Source organism: Aspergillus pseudodeflectus (genome assembly GCF_044049435.1).
Source record: "Aspergillus pseudodeflectus strain CBS 756.74 chromosome Unknown BJX68scaffold_71, whole genome shotgun sequence".
Lineage (NCBI taxonomy): Eukaryota > Fungi > Ascomycota > Eurotiomycetes > Eurotiales > Aspergillaceae > Aspergillus > Aspergillus pseudodeflectus.
Window position 1 is genome coordinate 62,287 of NW_027263847.1, and position 10,817 is coordinate 73,103.

At 49.8% G+C, this 10,817-nt stretch overlaps 2 protein-coding genes across 2 annotated transcripts; both read right to left on the reverse strand.

Annotated features, from left to right (window-relative positions):
• Positions 1-74: 74 nt before the first annotated feature.
• On the reverse strand, positions 75-2,578 carry BJX68DRAFT_195960 (glycosyltransferase family 2 protein). The gene is made up of 4 exons (XM_071037481.1): positions 1,862-2,578; positions 927-1,796; positions 586-877; positions 75-461 (listed from the first exon to the last, which is right to left on the reverse strand). Exons 1-4 carry the CDS (start codon positions 1,897-1,899, stop codon positions 294-296), a joined length of 1,368 nt encoding a protein of 455 aa, XP_070893700.1. The 5' UTR covers positions 1,900-2,578; the 3' UTR covers positions 75-293.
• A 6,485-nt stretch (positions 2,579-9,063) lies between these two features.
• BJX68DRAFT_196231 (SSH4 family protein) lies at positions 9,064-10,249 on the reverse strand. Its single transcript, XM_071037485.1, has 2 exons — positions 10,238-10,249; positions 9,064-10,165 (listed from the first exon to the last, which is right to left on the reverse strand). Exon 2 carries the CDS (start codon positions 10,049-10,051, stop codon positions 9,074-9,076), a length of 978 nt encoding a protein of 325 aa, XP_070893701.1. The 5' UTR covers positions 10,052-10,165; positions 10,238-10,249; the 3' UTR covers positions 9,064-9,073.
• Positions 10,250-10,817: the final 568 nt, after the last annotated feature.

Genomic DNA, 10,817 nt, shown 5'->3' on the forward strand with positions numbered 1-10,817 from the left:
TTTACACGAAAACATTGCCATCTTCAAAGGGGAGTTGGGGAAAAAAAAGATTCCAAAGAAAAAGGCTGCTTGTACGGTCTTTGCTGGTCCGAATACAAGCCAGGCCGATGATAGCGGTCTTTGTTCGAGCGACGATTCATACTGTGTCGGTTGAGGTATGTAGGTCGAAATATAGATTCTTCAGTCGTTGTGTAAATCTCATCCGTGTCGTAAAACCATTTTCTCGTAAAGCCCTAGAGGATAACAGAGCGTTCACCGCGATTGCGTGTGCTGGGTTTCCACGTGCTGGCTTGCTAGGGTATATCGGCCGAGGTTACGCTGGGCACCAATCGGTGATGGAATTCGCTTCCGTTGATTTTGAACTTGGGATAGTAAGGTTTCTTCAAGGGGTCGGCGTCTGTGCGCTTCTTCATCCGCTCTTCGTCGAAGTCGTCAGCACCCTCTCGGCTGCCCCAGGTGGTCTAGATTTGTAAAAGAAAAAAGGACAGTCAGCCAGATGAACATGACAAGTGCATAGCGTTGCAAGGTCTCCAGTTGAGGGGATTAAACAGCAGAAGGTAGGAAACTAAAAGAAAGGCCACATACCACACTGAGTGTCAACACAGCATACATCTTGATGCCTCCATGAAAATAACCAAAGAGGATAGACACAGGAAGGAAGACCCAGTCGATGGGAAAGCGAATGTAATGTCCGAGGAGTTTGATGAATTTGCTGACAAACATCCAGACTCCAAGCAGTGACATGGCGAGCAGATGCGAAGACTCATCCCAGGACGCAGTGGCTTTGTAGCATAGGAAGACAAGGCCCAAGTCTCCAAGAAGAGCTGGGGGAGATAGTGTTGTCATATGAACAGCATATGCGCTCCAGAGTTGGCGACTCGAGAGAGGTTAGTTTGAGCTTCTGTAAAAGGACAATGGAGACTTACTGCCATATATGGCCTTCATCAAACATGCTGGTAAGATTGCTTCTCCAGTTACTCCGGGACCATCGTGCACATTGCTTCAAGAATACCGGGTTATCTTCCAATGTCGTCTGGACTTCGGCTTCGGGATGGTACTGCATAAACGTCTCCCAGCCATGTGACACCATCCAACGAGTGATGAAGTTGTCATCATCAGCATTTAGCTGGTACTTGCCAAACCACCACCCTTCATTGGTGAAAGCGTATGTGAACGCATCATCCTGCAGGATGCTGGTTTTATAAGCGACGGTCCGCCCAGACATACAAGGGAGTCCACCGTCGATGTGGGTACAGGCGGCGCAGTCAAAGTTCCTTCGTTCCAAGTAAAGGGCTCCAAGGAACCCCCAGACACGTTGCGACAGAGTTGGGGAAACAGCACGGCGGAGTCGTTGGCAGGTTACTACGCCTCCGTAGCGCTCGTCTTTTTCAAATGGGGCTAGCATCCAAGTGAGCACCTTTGGCGGCCAAATAACATCGTCGTCGGAGAAAACTGTAATGGCTGTTCGAACCTCAGGGATGGCTCTAGTCATTTGTCGACGCTTATTAGGGTGTTTGACGGTGAATAGGCGGATTCTTGATTTAGCAGCGGGCATTCGGTCTAGCATCTCTTCGGCCTTTTGTTTATTCGCTTCAATAGTAACGAGAAGGAGCTCAAAAGGACGGTTTGTAAGAATAGTTTCAATTGTTCTCTCCAGTTCCTCTCCACAACCGTCCAGCGTAGGAAGGATGACTGTCACATCCTGCGCAGTCAATTTTGGATTTTCGGGAGGAGGTATAGGCTTGAAGGTCCAGAATGAAATCAGATTCACAACCAGACGAAAATACCGGTAGAGGCTATTTCGGACGAGAAGGGGTTAGTCACAAAGATGCGTTGAAACTGCGAAGCAAGGAATACTGACAAAAGAGCGATAAACGCTCGCATATACGTTATGTGCATTATCAGGTTTTAAGAAGAGGATTATCCACGTTCTCCCTTTTCCGCCGCAACAAGATATTGCTATGTTGATTCAATCTGCCTTGGGCGAATAGTCTTTCAACCACCTACGTTGACGCGCATTGAGCTGCAGCGTTGAATGTGCAGAAATATCCGTCTTGAGTCAATTGTCAACAATTGCCAACCGGCAGAGGGAGAAAAAGGCTGTCCGAGTTCACACACAGCAGCGAAGAAAAGAATGGAATGACCATGTGATAAGCAAGTGAAGTGAGGGCAAACGAATGTCTGGGCGAAGAAGACTCGTGGACCACCAGGTGATGAAAGGGGAATCGCCTCCTGGGTCAGTCACGGTCACGTCCGAGAGCGAAGATTCTTGAAGGAGGCGAATGTCAAGAGAGTCTTTGACGGCAGCATTGGAGACTTTTATTAGGCGCTGGACTCTCGAGGGCAGGTCTGGCACATGTTCGCAACTGGTATCCAGGCGAGCAATTGAGCCAATCCTGAAACAAGAAATAAAAAAAAGTTCCTCGAGGGCTCCAGTTCCTTTGTCATTTCGAGTGTCATGCAGGTGTATTTTTGCCTCGTGCGTCAGACCCTGGATCTAGATGAAATTGAGGGAGGATAGCGCGAGTGGAGAAGGGATTGGCGGCGGCCCATGCAGCAACGATGCAGTGATATGGCTTAGCGGGGTGGGGAGAGCTGAGTGGAAAGTGTGCATGACAATGGCGCTACTTGAAGCCTTCAAGACGCCGCTAGGCCCTCTGGCAGGAGCTAGACTAGGAGTTGACTCCCTGTGGATTTCGACGATTCTCGAGGGCCTGTGAGCAGAGGACGAGTTGCCGGACTCCATCGGCGGGAAGAGTAGTGCGATGGTCCAAGGTTGGCCGTTAACTACTCCTGTAAGGATCGGGGGTACCCTTCCACCTGCAGTACTATTGTCAAGCGACTATTCACCCTTCCAGTACTTTGTGGCCGCTGTCCGCTGTGCCCGCATTACGAGAGGAATAGGATCCACAGGTAGATTAAACCCAGCCCATGGCTTATTGTCTAGGCCTAATACGCGAGTGACGCCGATGAACCGACGGGCAGTACTCCAAGGGCAGACAAAAAATAATACTATTAAATTAATTGACAAGAACAGAGGAACTTGCCGAGTAGCGTTCTCAATCCATATTTCATAATCGGAGTATAGTGGGGTGGGTTCGGTTCGCGGACGATCAGCCATCGCAGTACGGAGTAGAGCGTGTGTCGAGCTCTCAGCGCCAATTGTTGACTTCCTGCTATTTTAACTTCAGTGGAGAAAGCTTCTTGATCACTTGCCCTTCTGCGACAAAATACAGGGAAAACGGAATGCGAGGCAGAGACAGAGATAACTCCACGAAACAACCCACTTGACGATAAGAAAACAGCGTCTCGTCAGCCTTTGGTGTTGCTTGACTACTGATAGTACTACTAGTATAGTCATTATTCTGACGTGAGTCGGGATAGTCGTACCGAGGGTTGTTTAATTTTTCAGATTCCAAGATGGGCACAGCTTGCATTAAGGTGACACTGACCCCGGCTTGTGCTACCTCTCCAGCCTCCTCTGCCTTTTGACTCCAGCATCGCCGATCGGCATAAGAACACAATTTATTAACGCTGCCAGTGGTAGTTCACTGGAGTAAGAATAAGTCTCCGGAAAGTTTCACGTGAAATAGCAATGTCAATATCAGCTGTCTAGACCTCATGATTCCATCATTCCTAGTCGGTACTAGCGATACATCTTGCAATTCGCATTCACAATCACAATTGCTGGGGATGGCACATGAGCTTGTGGTGGCGATTCAAGCAAGACATTCGACAGTCAGCATGAGGTCACTCGCTGAGTGTTCAAGAGGCTCTGCTCTGCACGATGATCAAAGGATGTGGAAAAAAGAAACCATCCGGCGTGGAATAGAAGCGATTCGCAAATCACAACTAGCTGATACGTAGGTCCATCAGACGTCTGGGGGCCGAGCACCTAGGGCGTCCTGGGCAGTCTAATCCGGAGTCAAAATCCAGCCCAAGGATGTCGCAACAGACACGGCTGCCCTCCGTTCGGCGACGACGCTTGCCAGTAACAAGAGTGTATCTCAACCTTCCAGAATCCAGAGTAACATCGGCAAAATAAGGGGAACTCTAATCCGCCGCTCTCGCGAAGATTCAGGATTTGTGTTATCTTACTCGGTCGTACTGGTTCCCACGTTCAAGTGCACAAGATCAAATCGGAGTCCCGAGCTATTTTTGACGCTCCTGAAGGAGTGGGGTTTTGAGATCACGGACGCTATATTACGTTGTCAAGATTGGAGAATGTTCAGCCCTGTTGTCAGTTGCGTAAGGAATCGATGATGGTTTGCGGTGTCACTTTTGCATGGCCCTGACTTGTTCAGTGTTGCTCTCGGACTGCAGATGGGCAAGATCCCTAACCAGCCCAGGACGTTCGTCGTCGTGGTGATCCTAGCGGCGATCTCCAACCCCGTATAATAACATTCCACGGAGAAGCCACCGTCTCTGTCTCCGTTTGGTTGCGATCCCTAGCTGCCTTTCCAAGGTATGGTGGGGTCTGTCAGAGTTGCGATGGTGTCATGAGTGAGCAAAAACAATACAAAGCTGAGACCATTCTCAATATTATCGACTATTTCTCGGGGCTAGATCGTATGAGGCGCGTATGGACCTAGATGCTGCGCGGCAACAGGAAGCGACAAAGGCGTTGAAAAAGTTGAGACACCTGTCTCTTGTCAAATTGTGCGACATTGTCCAGACCACGAGGCTCGAGGACAATGGTCGAGGTCACTTGAAGTCGGATGGTTCTGCATTCAGTGTCGTGCATACGCACCCCAAGAATTCATCATGTCATTTTGGAAATGCTTGACGAGATACTCCGTAATTATTATTTGGAATTTAAGCGGTACAGAGCGACAGGAACCATTCCCCCCAGGATCAAATCCATCCCGTTGTTGCCGCCTGCCCCATTCTCCGCCCTCGAACCGTTCACAGCGGCAACGTCTCGCCCTGGACGTTTCAGTTTCAGCCACAGCAAGTATTTCGATATACTGGCATTCAAGGAACAATAATACACCTCTTGATGAACAAGCTCGACGAGGATCCAGAATCTCTGTTGCGACTCCGAGAAGCAAGTTTTGGGACCATCCATCTATTACTCCGTATCATCGCGCTCGGATCCCCAGCCTCCTTCCTTTGACGGGCCCATGATAACACGCATTTCCTTACTCGCGGGCCGGTAGAAGCCCAGATTGCTATAGCACCAGTCTTGAATCGAAACGATTGACTTTGAAATGTGTTTTGCAGGTAAGCTAAAGCTAGGCCTTTGCGCCAAGCAGGGCTACTATGGCCTGAAAGAGCAAGGCTGGTCGCACAGAGTCCACAGCGAACCCGTCGACTGGCGACGAGGGGCTGTGGCTGCAGATGATAATCACCTTCTCCTGCAAGTCACCAGAAATGGCGACATGCTTCAACCAAGACTTCTCGCGCGTCCATATCCTGGTCTGATCACCCTTGTTCTTATGCAACAGGAGAGTAACGGCCCACAACCCTATGAAGATTGCACTGGGCAGGACAAAGTACCAACTTCTACACGTATACAATTCTTCAAATATCTTTCGTTCACGCCTCCTTCGGAGGAAAGACTGGGCGGGGTTAGGATCAACCTATAACCTGCCTTCGGACGAGAGTTGAGGGGCTGAAATTAAGTTCTCCAAGCGCTCATATTCGGCCGGCGGAAATTTCCACAGCTTTCTCAACAGTCAAACTGCCCTTCTTCCCGCCGCTGAAAATACCGTTATTAGCTTTTCGTTACGAATCCGACTCGCGTGGTGCGTGACTGATTTCTCAATTCCAGACTCCTTTTGTCCTCGGAACAGCAGCCGGGATAGAAGCTGATGCACTTCACAGAGGCGCTCCTCCACACAGAAATCGCACCTTAGTGGGCCTTTTCTGCGCGCATTGCTCTCTTTCCAGAACGAGCCAGCATTGCATTCAAAAATGGTGAAGAATCAAGATGTGATCGTTGATTTGCCTGACAGTTATGAGCGAGTGAAACAGACGCGTATCTTGCCTGCACGGACTCTAAAGTCTGACACTCCACACAGCGGGCCCGGATAATGTGGAGCGAACTTTTCCAGCGATACCACTCTGCAAACTCGCTTGGCAAATATTATTGGTATTATTATTATTACTGGCAGCTTTTTGGGGCACGAGCAAAGCGAAGATAGCTCAAGATGCTCGCTTTTCTTTTCGTTCCGTGTTTCTCAAAAGAGCCAGGTTGATCCGGAGAATGTACAGTTCTTTGCCCTCAGCCTAGCTGTCTGGGGAAGGGCTTTCTCCCAACTCTCGAAACGCTCTCTTATACTCTTTGCGAACAATCAATCTGGCTGCGTCGCGTTCATCCTTCGTTTTTTTTGCCGCGGTATGAATCTCTCAACGGCAGGGAGAGCTATTCGCTCGATACCATCTTCGATCATCGGATCATTCACACACTCGCCTGACCGTATACACTGAGATCAAATGGAAGATGAGTTATGCTTTGGGATTATGGATGGCAGTCAACACGCTTTGCACTCGTCTCGACAAATGAGACTCATTACTCTGTTCTTCCCTTCGCGAAGCGTTGTCAATACTATATCATGTTGCCAAGTCCAGGACGGCCAAGACCGGGGCAATTAGCCGACACTAAAGTTTAGCAAACGTCGCATTGACCTTTTTTGGTGCTATTGAAGTTTGAACTTTATAAATTCTGTCTAGCGCCTGCTTCGTAGGAGTACAGCGTACCCCTATGGATGGGGCGCTCGATCACGTTGAGCTTACGGGGTACTGAGCAACAACGGCCTTGTCAGCCAGCGGCGAAACACCGAAACAGACTCGATTCAATCGAGCCAGGCGCTGACTTGGGCAATTTGGCAGTTGAGACTTGAAACTTGGCGTTCTGGGGTGGATTATCTTCCCTCAGTGGAGGCGGAGTTTGAACGGTGATGCCACTATGTACTAGCCCTGAGTGGAACCCGCGTTGACGGGAGTTGACCGATTGAGGAAGCAGGACGGAGTGCTAGCCTCTCGATAGAGTACTCTTGTGTCTTGACGGCCGGGAGGCTGCGGGAGGTTACGGGAGGTTATCCCCACCATCAGTGCTGCTCTTGATGCTTCGTGGCAAGGCAACTTGTGCCATTTTTGCCGCGGGCTCGGTCGCCTGCGCGTCGGTAGACGAAGGAACCATTGCCAGCAAATCGGGCCACATAAGACGAACGGATCAGCAAAGTCGAAATAACGTCCAGTCGCTGACGAACTGCGTTTGCAGGAAGGCGTGATTCCCGTGAATCCATATATTCCTTACCTTGCTATGGAGCCAGATACCGTTTCCAATAGCACTGCGTGCTTGATGGGGTTTCCCAATGTCAGCAATCTCCGAAGAATCACAGACTGATCGCAATTCAGGACCGAGTCGTGTCACGACTTCACCGGGCGAAACGGAGATCCCCATCTTGTCAAGGAGTGGAATTTCAACGTCCATGACCGTTTATGTTTGTAAAGTTGGCTTACCATAGGCTGGATAAACGGCTGGCGATTCAACGGGCCTGGCCACCTGGCGGTTCATGTTCTTTCCGATATCGCAAGTGTCTCTTACTCCGGAGTAGTGCCACTTCCTACTGCAACGCTAATCCAACTAATGGCGAATCCAAAAGCCAATCATTCAACGGTTCTTCTTTGAAAACAACCAACCTGGATGGGATGTGCCTTCGAGCTCTCACGGCAGTGCTAGTATGACTCGAACGTTCTGAGCACAATATAGATAGCAAATCATCATCAACACTGATTTTACTTTTCTTCATGTCTGAGCCAAACCCTTGCGTCTGCCTCGGGCCGTTTTCGGGAAGTATCCTGTGCCCATGCTGCGAGGAATGTATGCAGGTACCAAGTACTTGCTCGGCATAAATAGAACTCTGGCAGGTGGTCATCCCAATGCATATCGTGGAATCTTTATCCTTAATACGCTGAAATTGCCGCTTTCGGGCCAATCGAAGACAGAACAGCATGACTGTTTGGCAGAAGCGGTAAAAGACCGAAATGGGACTTAATAATACATCGATGTATCATGCAGGTAAAAAGCATCTCGATCACCTAGATCTTGATAAACAATGAGAAGAGAGCCTCGCTGCTGATCTCCCTAGACCAGGTACCTGATCCGTCGAGCTTGCGTGCTGCAAAACATGAAGGATCAGGCATGTGCCCGGTCTACAGTAGTAGACTAGACTTACCCATATGTCATCATGTCAAAAGACACATGCAACGGCCACCTTTACTATCAAATAACTCTGTAACTTATTATCTAGTTGACGCACAGCCTGCCAGTCCCAGATCCCTGCTATCTATCGCATACGCCTCAGCAGGACACAACGAGAGTAGTAGGTATGAGGTAGATAGGCCAGCTCTCCTCAGTAACCTCGTCATCTCCGAGGCAAGAAGATGACGTCAAGGGTCTTAAGTCTCGCTGAGCCATAGGTTGTACATATGGAGTACGCCGTGGCTAGTGCAAGTCCCAAGGAGAATCCATCCGACCATCTTGTCCATGCACGTCGGTCCCAAGGACCTCCGGATATGTACCTCACGCTTCCCCCCGAAGCACTAATGTACAGCTACTGGTACGGAGAGTACGATCGGCAGGGAGTATCCTAGCTGATCGTGTCGTGGTTCTTTCTCTTTTATTTTTGCTAGGACGGGAAGCCTTGCGCACGTCACCACCACCATTATTTTTGATCCCCCTGTCTCTTAGTAGTGCGAGACTCTTTCACCCCACGGTTTTTATCCACACGACCAGGCGCTTCTTAGACTGGGGCGGCTTACCCCACTGCATGATACTACAATATATTATACGAGCTAGCAGTGTCTGGGCCTTGGTGGACTACTAAACATGGATGTTGTCAGTCACACTCTCGTGTAAAAGATGGACTGATTTGGACTTGAGCATATCTAAGCGTGGGACGATTTTATCTCGGTGTTTATGGGAATTCGAACATTATGTATACACTGCGAACAGGATACAGTCGTCACTATTGTCAATACTACCTAGCCTACTAGAGCTTGGTCACATATTGTGTTCGCACTGCTATACTAGCGGCACCTTTTAAGAGGCACACGCAATAACCCATCAATAGAATAGAATTTCATCACTGGGGCGGTAAAGCCAGCCTCTTGGATGATAACATATCTCAAAATCAACGCCGCCAAAGAGCCCAATCGCTGCATATAAATCGACATCGCCCTCCAGTCCCTCGATCCCCCCCGCCTCTGCATCTCTTTCTTCGTGCAAGTCCCAATCGCCTACATGTTGACCGTTCCGCGTAAAAAAAACGCGAGTACGAAGTTTAAGGGTTCCTCGAATATCAATAACGTCCGTAGGAAGCTGAAACGTCATTCCCAACCCAACCGTCTCGCCGACCCGAAACGGAGTCGTAAAATCCCTTCCACCGAACGAGTCATTCACAAAGCGACAACCATCGTCTGAGAAGACACCAATACTGCCCCGCTCCCAGCCGGGCGATCTCCAACTTGGATACGGCTGCGCAACGTACCCTATAGCCAGCCCGCTAGCATCCTGAGGTGAGGGACCCGCGCGAAGGCCAAGCAGCTTGACTTCATAATAGATGGTTTTGTATCTCTCCGTGACGAAGGGCGAGTCTGCCGATGCAAAGTACAGCGGTAACATCGTTGTCAGGATGCAGTCGCCGTTTCCGTCTCTGGTGTATCCCCTCCAACGATCGTCGTGCATTGAAAGATCCCCATTAAACTCAGAGGACCTGAGGTGCTGTATGTGGTAGTTCTGGACTTGCTGGTAGACATGGGCTGATGGAAAAGCGGGTCTCCAGAGAGGAGACGCATCGCACCACTCGTGCGCGCGCTCGGCGTCATCACTAGAGGCGTTGCCCGTTGCGGAAATGTAGTTTGCTGTCGCTGGGGGCGGAGGGAATGTCGCTGTATCTGGGACGGCCTCTTGCCAGTTGTGATAAGGGGGCAGCGGACCTATACTGGCGTTGTCGGGCTCTGTAGGGGGCCCATTCCCTGGACGTGATGCATCAGAGTACCCTGGAGGTGGGCCTGGCGGGGGTGCGTAGGTCTTTCTCGTCATTGTGCAGTGGATTGAGCAAGCCGAAGGCGCAGCGAGCGAAGCAAGCAACAATGGAATAGTACAAGTTTGTTTGTGGCGTATAAATAGCTAGATGTGTCTTCTGATAGCGCAGATCTCCGGGGAATATTGATGTGTTAGTGAATAAAATGTGGGGTTCGAATGACGACGAGTAGAATTTATACGTACCTGGTTTCTGGCCGAGGAAAGTGTGGCTGTGCCGCGAGCAAGTGCGACGTCTGATGATCTGCTCCCAGGAATCTAGACTTGACGTGAATTTAAGGAAGGAAGCTCAGAAAATGTCCATGGAATCGCTGCCAGGAACAACATGCCCAGATGCAAGAACCATGGACGGTGCCTACTAAACCCAAGGAGGAAACCAGTCTGTGGATCTGCCCGAAGGTCGATACGTCTAAATCCAACCATTGATCCATGTCATCGGTTCGTGTGTGCCATGAACCTTGCCGCCGTCCAGGCTCTTTTCGACATCGGGTTCATATACAGACCATCAGCTTGTTTGTGCTCTATAGCTTCAATGGCGCCCCACCGACAAACCGCCTTTTTTAAAACCCCTCGATGTTCCTTGTACCCCCTCTTATCCCCCCTTCCAACCCAAAGACCTGGAACCAGAGGGCGTTCGTAGGTAGTGGCTGAAAAGATATATTTTTTAGTAAGCCCCATGCAGGTCAGTGAGACAACACCTAACCAAACCAAGCAATCTTGATGTGTTCTCTCTGCGCTCATACGATAGCGCCAGATTCCTTTTCCA

What these genes read in the sequence shown, in the direction of transcription:
- BJX68DRAFT_195960 (XM_071037481.1), bottom strand. Translation starts at nt 1,899, where the DNA reads ATGCACATAACGTATATGCGAGCGTTTATCGCTCTTTT. An exon ending in CGAGCGTTTATCGCTCTTTT is followed by an intron (nt 1,797 to 1,861) that starts GTCAGTATTCCT and finishes CGTCCGAAATAG; the next exon opens with CCTCTACCGGTATTTTCGTC. An exon ending in CTGTGTTGACACTCAGTGTG is followed by an intron (nt 462 to 585) that starts GTATGTGGCCTT and finishes TTACAAATCTAG; the next exon opens with ACCACCTGGGGCAGCCGAGA.
- BJX68DRAFT_196231 (XM_071037485.1), bottom strand. Translation starts at nt 10,051, where the DNA reads ATGACGAGAAAGACCTACGCACCCCCGCCAGGCCCACCTCCAGGGTAC.